The 17,820-nt window shown below is 37.4% G+C and overlaps 2 protein-coding genes across 10 annotated transcripts in view; one reads left to right on the top strand and one right to left on the bottom strand.

The window, feature by feature from the left end:
• The window catches only part of ghrhra (growth hormone releasing hormone receptor a), a 49,256-nt gene extending 41,878 nt beyond the window's left edge, over nucleotides 1–7,378 (top strand). Inside the window, exons 11-13 of the mRNA XM_086272854.1 lie at nucleotides 1,043–1,172; nucleotides 2,978–3,019; nucleotides 3,242–7,378. Of these exons, the coding sequence (XP_086128980.1) occupies nucleotides 1,043–1,172; nucleotides 2,978–3,019; nucleotides 3,242–3,388 (319 nt within the window). The 3' untranslated portion in view covers nucleotides 3,389–7,378. The remainder of the gene's footprint in view (nucleotides 1–1,042; nucleotides 1,173–2,977; nucleotides 3,020–3,241) is intronic.
• Nucleotides 7,379–10,924: 3,546 nt separating this feature from the next.
• adcyap1r1a (adenylate cyclase activating polypeptide 1a (pituitary) receptor type I) overlaps nucleotides 10,925–17,820 on the bottom strand; it is a 34,021-nt gene continuing 27,125 nt past the window's right edge. For 6 of the 9 annotated variants that reach the window (XM_086270752.1, XM_086270751.1, XM_086270754.1 and 3 more), the window contains 2 exons: nucleotides 16,535–16,576; nucleotides 10,925–15,181 (listed from right to left, as the gene is read on the bottom strand). In XM_086270752.1, the coding sequence (XP_086126878.1) occupies nucleotides 14,957–15,181; nucleotides 16,535–16,576 (267 nt within the window). In that variant the 3' untranslated portion in view covers nucleotides 10,925–14,956. The remainder of the gene's footprint in view (nucleotides 15,182–16,534; nucleotides 16,577–17,820) is intronic. The other 3 variants (XM_086270755.1, XM_086270757.1, XM_086270759.1) reach the window with 1 other exon arrangement.

The raw sequence follows: 17,820 nt of genomic DNA, 5'->3' as shown, positions 1-17,820 counted from the left end.
CTACTGCAGCAGCAGTGAAACCCTGCTTCACCTGAAAGAATCCTTCTTTCTCTTGACATCTGGCTGGTGCACATTTGTGCTCAGCTGAATTAATTTAGAATGAGAGCATATAAAAATAGCTCCAGATTCCAGAAATAGATGTTACCTACTTTGACGTGCGACAGGATTGTTCCACCAGTTCAATGAATGTTTCACAGGATTAAAAGCCCCGCCTGTCGTAGGAACTTAAATTTGATTCAGGAGGAACCTTGGCATTCACACAAAGGCACAAATTATTCACCTGAAATAAGCTGATCGCCCCCCTCCATCTTTAATCTTTAAGCAGTTGAAGCTGTGATAATATTTCTGATTAGAGCTATTTTATGGTTTAATCTGACTATCTAGATGACTAAAACATATACTGCAACATCCTCATACATGTGAGAGTGTCACTGAGGAAACTAAAGTGAGAATAAAAAACACACACATGTCAGTTGTTAGGATAACAGCTGTCTGTTGATCTCTGATGAACTGGATACTCTTGTGAGTGGATCTGTACCCAGCTAGGTTTTCCAATCTCAATAGGATATACAGAAAAGTAAATGATGAAGAGCATAAACATGATACTTATCTCAGTGTCTTTTGATGATGAAGCAGATGTTGAGTTGCTCTTTTCAAACCGCATTACTTGCGGGAAACCGTTTCAACAAAATGTCATAAGAAATTAAATGGCAACATTTACATGATATTTAGACATCAGTGATATGAGCTGAACTAAGCACAATGTGTTCAGGTTTTGTGTTTTGACATTTTAATCTTTTCCACTGATTGGCCTGATGACGATGTTGTTTTAAAGGTCAGTGTAATGAAAATCTGACACCACCATTGTAGCTTTGATGAAACCTGAATGACGCATTTAGTCTGTCTGGCATTTGAAACTTGTACCTCTGACATGACTGAAAGTAGCTGACCATACTGGTAACACACTGTAATCTTTCAAAGTGTTGCATCATTATCTGGACTTATTTTTTATTTTTCAGTCCTTTCTTTTTGCTTCACTCAGGAGGCTGGCAAAATCCACCCTGTTCCTGATTCCTCTGTTTGGGATGCACTACACTGTATTTGCCTTCTTGCCTGAGAACACTGGAGTAGCAGCCAGACTCTACATCGAGCTGGGACTGGGCTCCTTTCAGGTATAAAACTTCAGAATCACAGTTCACAAAGAATTGCTAAAAATAAATAACTCACATTTCTCAAGTTGAAATTCTTCCCAGCAGATTTATTTTCCTTGTCACATTAGAAGCACAGGTGTTACAAATCTGAATCATCATGGAATTGATATTTATACCTGTGCATGCACAATAATAACTAAAGCTCGTCGGCTGAAGGCCAGATGAACTTATGTGATGGTGAGGTGTCTGCCATCCATCCCTCAGTCTGTTCCAGCACCTGTCCCTCTAAAATTCACTGAATTCTCAACTCGATTATTATATTTTAGAGAAACCTGCGCACACTGATATCCTATTGTATCTTCCAATTTATCAAGATTATGCGCAAAGTTAAAACAGGAGGTAACAGAGGGATAAAGCTGATGAGTGATCCCATGTAGACATTCAGTTGTAGTTCATGGAGCTAGGTTAAGGAGAGAGGTGATATCAGTTAGCAGCAGTATGGGTTAATGCCAAGAAGTAACACTACAGAACTTGGAAAGAAAAGCATCTGGACTGAAGACGTTTCACCTCTCATCTAAGAAGCTTCTTCAGTTCAAAGAGCAACTGGTGGAGAGTCCCAGATTTTAAGCCCTACGGGAATGTCCCCAAGAGGGTCTGGCACTCTCGGAAGTTTCTCGGATGACAGCTGTATAGTCCAGACACTTTTCTCACCAAGCTCCTTAGACTGCAATGATCTGGATGACTGAGAACCTTCACAGACAACACTACAGATAAGATATTTGAGAGAGTTGATAGAGAAATATAGAGAAATATAGAGAAGGCCAGAAGGAGCTTCACTGTGTGTTCATGGATCTAGAGAAGTCATTGATTGTGTGCTTGGAGGAACTGTGGTATTGTATGAGTATATCACTGAGGTGCAGTAGGAGACAGAGACACAGATGAGTTCAAGGTGGGAGTAGGACTACATCAGGGATCAGCTCTGAGGACCTTCTTGTATGCAGTGGTGATGGACAAGTTAAAAAAGGAATGAAAGTCAGTAGATACAAGACACAATACAGGGTGCACAGCAGAAGTGAAGAGGAGAGTGCAGTCAGGGTGGAGTTGGTGGAGATGAGTGTTGGGATGATTGTGACAGAAGGATAGCAGCCAAAGTAAAAGGGAGGGTTTACAAAATGTTAATGAGACCTGCTGTGATGTTTGGTTGGGATATGGTGGCACTGACAAAAACACAGGAGCTGATCCTGAAAGTGGCAATGTTGAGGATGTTAAGATTTTCATTGGGAGTGACCAGGATGGACACGATTAGAAATGAGAATATCAGAAGGAGGGCTTGAGCGATAGAGACACAAGGTTGAGATGGTTTGGGCATATGTAGGAAGAGTACATTCATATGAATATGTGGCAGAAGAGGATACTAGGAATACTAGATACTAGGAGAAATGGAAGCAGATGATCTGTTATGGCGACCCCTAAGAGCGGCAGCCCTTGCTGGCTGAAATAATCACGGTCATAAATAACCACTCCATAATATTTGTGCATGTGTAAGACTATAACTATGTGGAATGTTGACATTTATGCAGCACAAAATGTATCCCATAAACATGACAAAATGAATTAACAAACAACAATAAATCAGCAACCGAATGACTTCTTAAAAGCCTGCAGCTTCATCCTGTTTTGCTTGTTTGTTCTCTGAAGTTATTGTGATGCTTTGTGCAATTAAGTGTTAGCAACACAAGTCACTGTTTTCCCTTAAGCGGACTGTACATGCAATCAGTTCTTACTCTTATGATTTTATCTTGAAACAGATGTCTTTTATGTTGCAGGGGTTTGTGGTGGCGCTTCTTTACTGTTTCATGAATGGAGAGGTAGGCAAATGGAGGGGAAGCTTGTGTAATAAAAAAAAGTCATACAAACATTTATCATAAATAGCTGCCCTGAGGTAAGAGCTATTCTTTGGAGTGAAAACCTCAAACACATTTTTTGGTATGGGTAAATGGCAGCATTGCAGAGACATTAACCATTTTGCTCAACAGGTGAACAAAAAGCCTAGGCATCTGTAACTTTCTGCAATTTCTATTTGTTTGCAGGTCCAAACAGAGCTGCGGAGGTGGCTGTGGAAGTGCCACAATCAAAGTCATCTCACACCAGCTAAGAGAAGCATCACTCAGATCACAATTCGGACTCATGGGGGGCTCGGGCTGCCTGCTTCTAGTGGCAACATCTCTTCTGTATGATTTCAGAGATCATTAATGAAGAAAATGTTTCACAAAGGAAAAGGAAGGGGAAAAATGAATCAGTCCTTGGAGCTGAACATGCTGATGACATTAATTCAACAACCCCTCTCTAAGAACAGGTTACCAGAATGAGCACAGGTGAGTGAGGAGGAAATGTATCAGGATGCATTATACTGATTTCAGAAGCAGTTGTGGCTGCAGTTTAAGGATGGTACAGCACACATTTCTCATTTGAAACACAGCGTGCTCTTTCTTGGACCGTCTCCGATGGTGGTTGATTTGTAGGGATGTCACGGTGCCACAGAGGAAAGAGGAAAACCTGGGGACAGAGCTGGCCCTGAGTTAATGACTGAGCAAAAATGTTGTGGAATCATATTTAGCATTTGCAGACACATGACGACAAACCTCAGATGTTAATTTGTCTGCCATTTTGAGTGTGTGAGCATGGTGACATTGCAGTAATAATGCTAATAATAATGCTAATAGTAATGCTAATAATGATACTAACAGCAATGTTAATAATAATAACAACAATGATTATTTTATTTAAAAAATGCAGTTACAAAATTCCTAGTTTGGATGAAACAGGATGTAATGTACAAGTCCAAACACAGGCAAATATCTTACAGTACATTCACTCCTGCATACACACATTAGAAGAACAAGAACCAAAAATAATGGGAAAAGACTAAGGAAATGTTATACTATAAAAAATTAGGTTTTAACTGTCATATAAGACAAACCACAGATTCAACTGACCTGACAGTATATGACAGGGTTACCTCCAGTAGAAACAGAACTGGACAGAAGGGGAGTATGGTGTCACAGTGAGGAAATGCGTGGAAAAGCAGTTGGTTCTGCAGCAGGAGGAGTGTAGAGAAGCTAAGTGCTTAGCTTGTGTAGTGATGACAGATGAGAACTCCATGGTTAGCTCATCCTTTTTCTCCAGTTCCTGCTTTACCTGGCGGAGGTCATCTTTTAACTGTGTGTATGCTGGCAGGCAGTGTCAAGACACTGTCATAATAGTGCTTAACAGCTGTTGAAGGTAGCAAGCACTTAGCAAGCAGGCTGAAAACAAAACAAGGAGCTAGGCTAACACTGACCCCACCTAATAAAGCCACCAAACCAGGTTTCAGGAAAGGTGTCAAGTTGCAGCGGTGACAGTAACACAGTAGCAAATTGATCAAAAGGAAATTACTAAATCCACCAAAACACAAAATTCAAGAAAAACTGGCCTAGAGGCCAGTCAATAACTACCTGGCAATTACCAGTTAGAAGGAAAAAAGTTTATTTCCCAACGAGTTAAAAGTGTTTGCTGGAGGTTAAACAGGCCTATAGATAGGTCAGTAACCACCTAGCAACCCCCAGTTTCTAGGGAAAAATGTGTATTCCCCAACCTTGTGATTGCTTTCGCTGCTAGCATGCTGCTATGGTCATCATTTGAATGAAAGTGATTTGTCTACAGACGTTGTCTAGTTAACCCCTTTTTCCATTAATACCTACTCGGATTGACTCACCACGACTCGCCCACGTCTTGACTCGGATCGACTGGTTTTCCATTACAACTGAGTACCACCTAATGTGCATGGTCATTGTTATAGAAACGGGGCGGAGCGTTGATAAATACACGGTTAATGTATGAAATGAATGCTACAACAAAGGTGGACATCGAGGCAAGAATATACCTGCTGTTCAGTCTGTGGCTTTTCATCAGACTTGGGGACCATGGCATTGTTTTTTGTAGCCATTTCCCCTCGTTACCAGGTTTCAAAATAAGTGTTTTTGATTTTCGTGAATGGGATGCTATCATGACTCATTGAGCGATGCCCCTGACTAGCCAATTGGCGGCATGCAGTCTGACCACGTCACATTTTAGCAAAAGCTCGGTTCACTATGAACCCTGGCCAAGCAGGTACTATGTTAGTACCTGGTCCAGATACTATGAACTAAGAGAAGACCCTGAAAACCGTGGTGAACCATGGCAAGTCGATCCGAGTAGGTTCTAATGGAAAAGGGGCTTTTATCTCAAGTAAAAACTGTGAAAAAAAGTGGCGACTGTGTGTCTGCAAAGTATAAGTTGTGCCTTTTAAAAAATGTGGGCTGCAGTGCTGAAGCTCCTTGTTTAGACATAGAAATAGACTGTATTTATCCCACACTGGGGAAATTCATATTGTACAGCTGTACAATGGTCAGCAAGAGAAGTGAATTAGAGACGTATTAGAGAAAAAAAAATCTTTGCTTTCAATTACACCCAACAGCCTCCAGGAACCACTAATGACCAGTTGTCAAGTGATGGGTGTTTTTCATCATTATGGAAGACAACTTTTGAGCAATGGGCTCATGACATGAGAAACCTCAGTAGAGACAGCTGTGGAAACACTGGATTTGGGAAATTGCTAACATATGTGAAATAGTTCTGTGCAGCAAGCAGCAGGAGCAGTCTATGCTGGAAACTTTTGAAGGACCACTCTGGAGTTGTGCGTGCTTGCTCACTTAGCATTTCACTGACTGAAATATATATGTTATGTATATCTATATATAATTTTTTAAAGTACTGCGATCCAGAGAGTCCAGGACAAGCATTTTGCATTGCCATTAATTGGTACATCATGTTTTAACTTATTGGTTTGATGATAAGCCATTGGATTTGTGAATATTTATTTGCTGCTTTCCACATATTTATGGTGTTGTCAGATGTGATAAATCATGAGCATTTGATGTACTAGTTGTACTTAAAGAAATACCAAATTATTAAAAGAGTGCCTGGCATTTACATAATACAATGTCATAAAATGGTTGTGTTTAACAACACTGGGCTGGTTACCCACACTGACAATGGTCCAAAGTTACAGCACAATAAAACATAGCACCTCTTATTTGTGCATTCAAGTGCTCCTCAGGTGTTCCAATTTTTGGAGTTTGGAAGTCATTTTTCAGAGTTCTGTGTGTTCATGTGCTTTTACAACACTTCCTCACCCCAGGGTGTCAAATTATGCCTTTCTGTGAGATGTGCCTGGGGTTGCAGAGATGCACAAGATGTCTTTTCAGACTTTCTGTGTTGTTGTTCCGACCTCAGGGGACGTTCACGTGATTTTTCTAGTCAGTATATAAATTTTATAGTAGGTGTGCACACAAATACGTATTGAGAATTGTACAACCATTAAGCCTTTGCATTTGTAATTATGTAATTATTTTAAGCAGCAGTTTGTTAGATTTGCTCACCATAAAGACTGGGAACAGCTTGCTTAATTATATTTCCTAAAGTAATAGTTCATCCAGCATCTCTGAAGTTAAGTTTGGTTTAACTTCATATGCTGCATCTCAGCCCTGCACTTTTTAAGTCTTTATATTCAGCAAAGCTGCAGACACATTAGTGTACAAAAATATTTCACTATACAAGATCTTTAACACAAAGATAGTACCAGATTAACTACACACAATTGACATCAAACACTGTAACAGTGTACCCGTGCATGTAATGCACAGTAATAGATGAACATTTGTGGTTTTAAAAGTATTCAGTGTTTACTTTTTCCATCTAAGAATAGGATTTCCTTTCTATCAGAATTTTAACCAGGACCTAAGAAAAGCACATTTTCTCCTTTCCCCAAATACAATGTTGGACCTGAAGCCAAACCTCACCTTCCTCAGACCCTCTTTATTCCTCAGACCTAAAAATTATGCCTATAGGCCCTACTTGCTCGATTCATAATGAATGTAAAACACTTCCGGTTGTCGCAGCTGATATCTCAGTGATCCTACTGAGCCCATCTATCCCCCCTTCTATTGGCCTAATAAGTAGATACAACTTGTATAATAATATTTTATTTTATGTGTATATGAATTAGTATAATATATGTTATGCAATATACACAAGAAGCTATACTCAATAAAATGGGATGAAACTTTTATCGAATAGAATAATTTATAAATCGTAGGAAATGTAAAATATAGAAAACTGTGAAATATAACATTAAGCTTTGGTGGTTCTCCTCATGACATGGTACTCCAATGAGGGTAACAGTTTAATGCTGCTGAGAGCAAACGTTTTATTTTTTGGCTTGAATAAACACAATTGCCCACAATAACTGGTAAGAAATCAGAGGTGTGGACTCGAGTCACATGACTTGGACTCGAGTCAGACTCGAGTCATTAATTTTATGACTTTAGACTTGACTTGAAAAAATGTTCTAAGACTTGTGACTTGACTTGGACTTTTACACCAATGACTTGGGACTTGAATTGGACTTGAACCGGTTTACTTGAAAAGACTTGATATTTTACCCCAAATACAAAATTTAACATGCATATTATATAGAGATTGAAAATGTGACGTCATTCACGGGTAGAACCGCAAAGGATTCTGGGAACTCGTGGCAAGCGGTACTAGCGCACGCAGGCTTTCAATTAAAATCAGTTATACAGCGATAAAAAGAAACACAAGAAGCCGTTGTATTATTAACTGCAATAGCCGGTCGCATGACAGCCACGGGAAGCCGACAGGTAAAGAGATCGGTTGTTATCGGATTACGTCGTTGAAGAGAAATTGTTCGAGCCATGTTTCCGAAGTAACAAAGAGGCGACGGGTGGCCTGGATTGCAGCCATTCAAAGGTCAAATATAACGTCCCAGAACACTCCAGCTCACAGGTTAGTCTGCTCCAAGCATTTACACAAAGGTCAGTGTTTTTTAGTAGTTAATACGTCACTTTCATAACATAACTGGTGATATAGGTTACAAGTAAGTCTGGCGCTGAACAGAAATTGTCGCGCTATGCTCCTTTATTTATTGTGCATAAATAGTGAATTGTCCTGACACAATATTGCGTTTCGCTTCTGTTATTATGGTACATTGACAAAAACATATACTTTTATTCACAGGATAAAACAGGTTTTTTGTATCACTAATTGCCCAGTACGATTACAGCATACAATATTATTGTCACTGCTACATTTCTGTGATGCTACCAGAAATTATTTCCACTACTAATTAATTACCGTTGAGCTCAAAGGTCCTATTAATAAACGGTTAACGAATGTGTATTTATGACGACGATTTGTGAGACTGGTAAACTTATGATACGTACGATGGTCTTTCGTTCTACACGGTGCATTTCAAGGTCCTGCACCCATCCGTCGGTAAACTGTACCTGGGCTTGTTGCAGTGACCTGAAGTTACTAAACTTCATGAGTGTATGCACTCACTCCAAGAACCGTATGATTATAAATATGCATATAAATATGCTACGATGAGATAGCTGACTTCATCTAACTAGCAAATGTTGTCCAGGCTACGTTGGTGATACAGTTTTTTTAATGTGTATGATATTTTTGTCATGCGATTTTAAAGCCGGTCCTACAACCGCATCCAAGAATAACATGCAGCTTATCTCAGAACTGTCGGTGAAAATTATTCTTGGAGCTAGGTTTAATTGAGCTGCATTTTAAAGAGGTGCAATTTCACAATTTGTGTATATTTTCTAAGTTCACTATTTTGTCATGTGTTGAGAAAAACACAGATTTTAAAATTACATGGTCTAATATTTACATTTAGCATAACTGCAACATTATTTTTTCGTTGTTTTTTTTTTTAAAGACTCGAAAGGACTTGAAATTCAAAGTTTCAGACTTGTGACTTGACTCGGACTTTTACACCAGTGACTTGAGACTCGACTCTGACTTGCCTGACATTACTTGAGACTTGACTTGAGACTTGAGGATAAAGACTTGAGACTTACTTGAGACTTGCAAAACAATGACTTGGTCCCACCTCTGTAAGAAATATTTTCTGTGTCTTGGATTTGACTTTTGCTTGAACAAATTCTGCAGTCATAAACTGAAAGCCAACTTGTTTTAAATAAAATGTTTTTTTAGATAAATTATTTTATTTTAAACTCTTTTTTAAATTACTTTTAAATCCCGTATGGAGCAGAGGACCAAAACTGGTCTTGAACGCGTATGTCCAAAAACCCCTTAGAATAATAATAATAATTAACATTTATTAACAAGCACCCAGGATTATCTGTTAAATCTATCAAAGTCGTACAGTTAATGTTTTAGGATAGTTTTTCCAAAGTGGACCCCTCAGGTTACTTTAGCGCAGACACCAACAAAAATTGTTACTCACACTGGGTGCAATCCCCCGCAATAAAGTTATACGTGTAGTGCAAAAATCCTGTTCTTCTCCACAGTTGTGACTTTCACACCATGGGTGTGACTGTCATGGTGATTTTGGACTCTTAATGATTTCTTTGATCGGTTCTTTTTCCAGGATGGAGTGATTGTACAGCATGCATCTTTAATGACTTTAAAAAAACAAGAACAAGAAGCAAGAATTAGGCGCACAAGTTTTAAGCTATTTTGGATTTTCTCTAATATACACAGAGTCAAAAGTACATATTCAGGATCTAAAATGTCCTTTGACTTGATAAAGCAAAGACATATTAACTTCTCATCGGTAATCATAATTGACTACAACTGGTAGTTTCTCTTTTTCTTTGTTTGATTGACCGATACTCAGAACAATGGTAAAGTCCAAGGAACAATGAAGCTCTAAAAAGAAGAACGTTTGAGCCATTTTTAAACATCTGCAAATTCTGAGATCATCAGTTCAAACAACTGTACATAAGTACAAGTTATTTGTATGTGTCACCGCTTTGCCAAGATCTGATAAGGCATTCAGGAACAACCCAGGAACCACAAAAGCTCAAGCCTGGAAACTGCTGAAACACCAGCGTCACTGTTCACAGTGGGTCCAGTATTACATTGCCTTAGCCTGATTAGGCACTGATCAAGAAAGAAGCCCCTATTCCAAAATCGCTGCCTTCAAGCTTGGCTGAAATTTGCAGTTGCACATATAGACAAGCAACTTGTCTTCTGGGGAAAAAGTTTTACGGTCAGATGGGATAAAGATTGAGCTATTTGGCTCCGACAGCACGAGGTATGTTTGGAGGAGCATGGTGGTGGTGCTCTTGGACTGTTATGCTGTCAGTGATACTAGTACATTCAACAAAGTGTTTAGAATAATGGAGTGCTACCTCCATATTCTTCAACATCACCTGAGATCAACAGCCCGAAGCTTGGACGTAATTGGGTGTTCTAACAGGACAATCATCCTAAACTTGGATCTGGTTTTGGAATGAATATAGCAGGCTAACATTAAGCTTGTGGAATGACCTTTTTAAAAGCCTTGGCTTCGACCCTGTTGAAAATTTGTGGACTATACTTAAAGCCAAGTGATGCCAGGAAACCAACGAATTTAAATGAACTCTACCAATTCTGTATTTAATCAAATATTAGTGGCGATGTAGCTTATACGTGTACTTTTGACCTTGTGTGGATAATTCTTATTTTTTTAAAGTCATTAAAGATGGATACTGTACAATCATTTCATCCTGGAAAAAGAACAATTCAAAGAAATTATTAAAAGCCCCAAATTGCCATGACATTCACACCCATGTGTATGTAAACTTCTTACACCGATAGTAAATGTAAGTAAATCTTCCATCTTTGAATAATGAATCACACTCTTTGCAAGTACAACAACTTACCACCGATAAGTTTATTTTGCAGTCAATTTTACACAACTGGAGACATGAATGTTGGACACCAGAACGCTTGTTACACATGGCACACTGTCACAGGTAGAACCTTTGATGAAAGTTCATAGATATTTTTTCTTCATTAAACTGAGAATTTACATATATTTAAATGCTTGTCATTACATACACATGCATACAGATTACAGTCTCCAACTTTCAAACACAGATGCACACACACACACACACACACACACGCACACACACACACACACTGAAAACTGGTACATAAAGAAATGTACAAAATCACAGCCACAAACACTGCAGGTCTTAGTCAAGAGGTCCACCTGTGTGCCAAAAGTATGCATACATGATAAAGAAAAGACATCATTTGTACACTATGGCAAATTTATAGCAGGCAACATTTAAGAGCAGCTGAGCGACAACGGTACATTCAATTCATTGGCAATCAAGACTTAACACACAATCAAAACATCATAAAACCGGCTCAACAAGCACAACCGCCAAAGTAACAGCATCTTAGCACAGAGATATGCCACATAGAATAACTACAGTCAAAATATTTTTTTAATCAGTTTTAGAAACACTCATTTACTTTTTTTTTTTTTTTGCAGAAAGTTAAATGAGATTGATGCTAAAAATGCTGGCAAAAAGACAAGATATTAGCTTGCTGTCCAGGTAGCTTATTTAGCTAAGGGGAGGGGGGGTTTCTCTTCTAGTAAAAAAAGTCACTTCCAGGTAGTAGAAATCTACTAGGTATGGGAAACAGCCTTTTAGGTTTATTCATAAATTATATATATTGTATTTTTGGTATGGGTATAAAATAGGGAGTTAAATGAGGATCAGAGGCTAGCTGTTTCCCTAATCACTGGATATAGCTTCTTTTTCTAGCATACAGATATAAGCGTGTTATCACGCTATTATATATCTCTATATATAATATTAAAAAAAATTATCAGGGTTTCTCTTTGATACATTCGTTTGTTATAATAATTCTAAAATAAATGCAAGAAGAGGTTTATGAAAAGCAGTGTGGTCTCTTTTAGCCAAAATTTAGCTAAAAGCTACAATGCTCAGTTTTCCTCTAGCTAGTGCTAAGAATCAAAACAAATTCTCCAGATTTCCTCTAATCTCACAGTATGGTTAAAAACTGACACAGTTCACAGTTCACTAAAGTGAAGGGGAGGAATTTGAGATATGGCATGACAGAAAAACACATATCTCTACATTGAAAAAACAAAACAATGTTAATTTAAGTTTTATTATGGACATCAAAATGTTGGGCTTGTCACAAAAACAGATGTAGAAAAAGAATAAAAATATGGCATATAAGCATCTCTACCCCCTATCCTACATTTCTAAACATGAGCAAAACAGTGCCTGTCAAAACTGTCCACTCTCCTTAACATTTTACTGCCACCCTGTGGTAGACAAATACACAGCACGGAAATGAGCAAGGAGTCATTTTTACTCTTCTTTTTTTCACATACAGTAACAGCTTTGAGACATGGTCGTTTACATCTGAGCTGTTTAACACTCAGAGTGACGGCTGGTGATAGAAACACTTAAGCAGCAGCAGAGTGTTTGTGTTTAAAGTCACACTCTCTTACACACTTTGTGTTTTGTCTGTTGCATTTGTTCCACCTCTAAAAATCTATTTGAATAAAATCATGTCCCCTGTCTGTTGTCCTCACTCTACTGTCCACAAGCTGCAAAGATGATGCATTTGATATAATGTTACTTTTCAGAGGTTGCATCTGCTTCTTGTGTTTTTTGTCTTTCTCTAGAGTGAGAGACTTTGCTATGCATCTCCCACTCTCACTTCTTATGACACTACATTTATGGCACTTAGACCAAGAACACCACATCACTCAAAATAATGAAATCATACATTAGAACCACAACTATGTTTTATGCACAAAAAAGCATGTATACTGTACATATAGTCACTTTACATGGCACCATTTCATGGAAAATAAATATACATCCTTATCTGTAAAGTATCATCAATTCATTGTTCAAAGATACTACATTCTTAGAATCCAACTATGATGGTACATAAAATAAATATGGTGAAAAAACTATTTTTGTTTACATCATTTCACATTTTATTCTATTAAATAATTTCCCCACTTGTACAATTATTGTTTCTCAGCCTGTTTTTTGCACAAACAAAACAGAAAAATGAGCAAAAATCAGCGATTGTCAAGAGCTGTCACATTAAAGCCTTTAATGTTGACTGTTACACCACTTGTTTTTTTGTTTTGTTTTGAAGCCATTTATCTTTCACATTGCTGCTGAAATGAGTGTTGTAGATACATCATGGCTGTAAACCAAGAGATAAATAAAATAAATAAAAATTATGGAAAACTACACAGCAGGACTCTTTTTACACTGTGTGTAAGTTAATAAACTGACAATGATGAGAAATTCACTAATAAAGTTTTGAGACACACAATGGAAAAAGCACATTTTCTTCAATCTACACTGAAATCCACCACTCTGTACATTCTTTGAAATGACTCGCTGCACCTTTAGATTACCTGTAAAAATGTAAAAATGATAGCTATTTGTGACCGACTAGGCACTTTGGAATATGAGCGTAGGATGGTTAAAATTAGAGTAGGAACAATTTATTATGGCACAATGGTCTCAAGCTTGGAGGAAAGAGATCAAGAGACAATGAAATCTGTTATGTTCAAGAGCATGTTGACAGTGGGAATCTTTCCCCTACAATAAAACGATGTACATTTAAACTCATGGCACTATGAAGAGCTTTGGGTGAAAGCATCCACTATATGGCACGTGTACTGTTTATGTTCACAGTTTGCAAAAAAAATCTGTCTGAAAAGGGAAAAGGGGACTCGAGCTCCACTAGTAGAGCAGCTAAAGGCTCTAGTTGGTTCAGATAGTAGACCAGTGGTTCCCAACCTTTCTGATCTGTAACCGCTTAAAACAAAACTAAGTCAACTCACAACCCATCATCACACTCTGTGAGGACAGGCTGCTTATTTTAAGCATCAAGATGAGGAACTAGAAGGAAAAACAAACCAATATTAATGTCCACATTATGGCTAACATCTCACAGTCCCTCTAATTCAATCTAATCTTGGGATTCCCAAGGTTGGGAAACACTGTTCGTTCACATCTCTTTTATATATACTGTATGTGTTTTTATTTTTCATTTCATACAAAAAATAGTCCAGACTAGAGTGGGCAGGATCTTCTGGGTCCTCTGGATATGGGATGTAGTCTACAGATCTGGGCTCCAGTTCCTTTTATTTGAAAAGGTCATAACAATACTGCGTTATCCTAAATAAAGAAATTCTGATCTAGACACTAAAAGTCACTATTTACACAATCCATGAGTTGTTTTTTTTTCTTTATATATAAGTTATATTTTGACATACTCTGTACTTACGGCTGAAAGTAGAAAATGTTTAAATTCAAGACAAAACATTTAAACAATGAGCATTTTTTACAAGCAAGGCGAACGTTTGGTTGATAATTAACTTTGGGCTGTAATGAAATCCAGTCAGGCAACCAGTTTGGCACTTTGAAGCACATTTACTTTACACCAACAGCCAAATATGACCCCATACTTTATGTCAAGCTATTTATTTCTTAAAATGTATTATTATTATTATTTTAATAGTGTCTCTTGTGGCACCATCTCCTATCTGAATGTAAATAAAACAATAAAAGGGGGAAATATTATATAAAGAGAGTTTAAATCAATAAAATGTAATTTAAGTTGTGCAAAAATATTCATTTTAAGTCATTAATCATATAAATTGCAACCTAAAGTAGTCTAAGGTAGTGAGATAAATTAAATATATTACTTCAATATTAAATGATAAAGACATAAAATCTCCAGTAAATGTTTTCAGAAAGATTAATTTTCTAAAGGTGAATTAACTACATGCAAGAGGTTTGAGGGGCCACTTTGGTCTGCTCTGGTTGGTCTGATGTAGGTAAGTGGAACGGCACCTTGAAGTTGATTCTAGCAAATCAGATGCTCAGGTCGGGAGGCTGATGTTGGCATTCTCCGCCAGCGGGCTCGACATGCGTATCTGCGAGCTGCTCTTGCTGAGGATCGACAGTTGAGTCCCGCCGTTCACTCCACTGCTGGCCAACGAAGGATGCCTCTGCTGCTTCAGGTCCACAGCAAAGTACCGGTTCACCGTCCAGCTGCGCCATTTCCTCTTGATCTCCGATTGCACCTTCAGGGAGAAACTTCACAAGGTCATTTTTAATGTACTTTAAGCTGTACCAGCTCCACGAAAAGGTACAGTAAAGGTGAGGTTTTTAGAAAGAAGAGTTTCCTAATGTGATCTAGAGCGTTCGAAAGACATGCACGCATGCCAACTTTTTGGGATTTGGGACTGTAATATAACATGGCTTTTATAATAGATAATAATTCCAACGTTTTATGTATCAGGACATAGTATTAAAAAAAATCTGGTTCTTAGCAGGTATTAAAATTAAGTAAATATGAATAATGGAGAAGTTGTGTATGAAAAACTATCTATACCTTTTCCCCTTCCTGAGGAATTAACAGGGTAAGTAGAAGTGAGGTACTGATAATTGAATGACCTTAATTATCTGATAACCAGCAAGTGTGAGCACCTCTATAAAAAGACTTATTTTGACTTTTCAGGTTCTTGTGTTTTCCAGAGACAGACATTGGCAACCAACTTAAATAAGCAATTGTTGCTGCTGCTCAATCTGGAAAGAGTTATAAGGTCAACAAACTCAAGTCCATCATTCTACAGTGAGAAAAAATATTCAAAAGTGGAAAACAACCAAGACAATATCCCAATGTCTGACCATGCAGTGCTCAGAGAAACTGCAAAAACCCCAAGACCCAGCATATCTCTCTTTATGGAGCTCAGCGTGTTAAATGTTAAAGATCATGACAGTACTATCAGAAAATTATATGGCCTGTTTCAAAGAGTTGTGAAGAGGAAGCCTCAGTTTAGTTTTTGCAAAACTGCATCTGAACAAACCAAAAGACATCTGGAACAAAGTGGAGTGTGTGTTCTTGATCATCTGTATTCAAATAATTTTCGAACCTGGTAAGGACAATATTTTTTTTATTATGTCCTGATATATAAAACGTTAGAACTGAAACACTTTTTAAGATTCTTATTTAAAATTACTTTATTTTTTAAATTATAGCTGATCTGGGGAAAATATGGAAAAAGGTCATCAGTTCTCAGAAGGCACACTTTTTTCAACACTGGCCAGCAACTAATGCTTTACATAAATATAAAATAACTCATTAGATTTTTAATATTTCTTACACTATATGATTAAACAGACAGATTGCTTCTGCATCACTTGCAGATGCTTCATGGGAGAAGTTATACTATCTGTCCTCATATTTGCTTACAACTAATGTATATTACAACTAATTGTATATTATACAAAATTTATTAAATGGTGATAAAATTTATATTAAGTTATATTAATTTGGGTAGGATTATAAGCACAGAGATTCATCCTGAAATTGCAAGCACAAGAACTATTATAAAAAATACTATGAAGAAGTGAGCGTGTATATGAATAAATAAGGCGGAAGCTTACCTCTCCATTGAGGAAACAGTAGAGGACAGCCACCACAAAACCCTGAGGAGGAGGATGGAGAGAAAATTGAAAGAGAAATGAGAGAAAATTTGCTCGAGATTCAGTTTAATCTAACTGTGGTAATATATACATTTAATATAATCAAGCAACACTTATGACAGCTGTGCTATATATGTATAGCACTGATGTTATAAGCACTGTAAGAGAAAAGAAAGAGGAAAACTGACTTCTGCTTTTGCTGTGCACAACGTACAGGTCTCTTCAGTATTTGGGATGTTAAATGTATATCAAAGTACATTATTTGGAAAAATTGGCCACCAGCAGTTAGTTTTACCTACAACTAATGGTTATATTTACATCTACCATTTTGTAAGTGACCAGGCTGATAAGACATATCTGCCACAGATACCTGTCTCTGTCAGTTTACTGCCAGCTAAGGTGACCAAGGCCTAACAAAATGCATGACAAAAAGCCATAATTTTAAAAAAAGAAAATGAACAAAACCATTATAAGGTTTGGCATTTTATCTTTCTCATCAAATAAATACTATACGCATAAAATAAATGTTCAACTGTTCCTGAGAAGGAGCACTTCCTGGATTCAAACTGCTTCTGTTTAAGGTGTTCTTTGAAAAGGATAAACATACGCTAAATCCTCAAAGAACTCCAAGGCACTTTCTTTTCCAATAAAATTTAAAATGCCTTCTCAAGTCACCCTTTGATGACTTTGCACAAAATAAATCAAATGCAAATGAAGGTAAAGGGTTAACCTGCACTAGGAAGATGATGACAGCCGTGCCTGCTTTTCGTTAGAAAAAGGACAGACTTAGAAAAGCCTATCATGAACTCTCAACTTTAGAAAAATAGAGCCAGTGAAATTGTGGACCATTGTATCTACATGTAGCTTTACTTTAACAAAAACAATTGTCTATAAATGTGTTCCTCAGTGTGCTGTCAAAAATGTAAAAACACAAAAGAAATTGACTACCTAGCATGTTAGCTGATCACCCCCTAATGGCATCTTATTGGATGAAACAAACAAAATAATTTAAGTGAGTCACTGAAGATATTTTAGTCTTTTTTTCATCATTACTGATGCTGATCTTTCACTGATAAACACATTTCCTCCTGGCATCGGAGACAATATAGAATAATTGTTTCCATCTATTTTATCCTTTTATAAATCCAGTTTAATTGCTGCAGGGCTCATTTTAACGGCATTGTGTTTAACTGCATGTAGCTTTATAGCATTAATTTGTTATTCTTACTGCTTAATGTGCTGCCCAA

The sequence above is a fragment of the Aulonocara sp. 'chitande type north' Nkhata Bay genome, linkage group LG18, assembly GCF_057382095.1.
Source record: "Aulonocara sp. 'chitande type north' Nkhata Bay isolate Kocher_YH1m ecotype deep benthic linkage group LG18, A_spYH_male_GT1.1, whole genome shotgun sequence".
NCBI lineage: Eukaryota > Metazoa > Chordata > Actinopteri > Cichliformes > Cichlidae > Aulonocara > Aulonocara sp. 'chitande type north' Nkhata Bay.
Note: the sequence above shows the minus strand (reverse complement) of the source record. Positions and strands in the feature narration are given on the sequence as shown.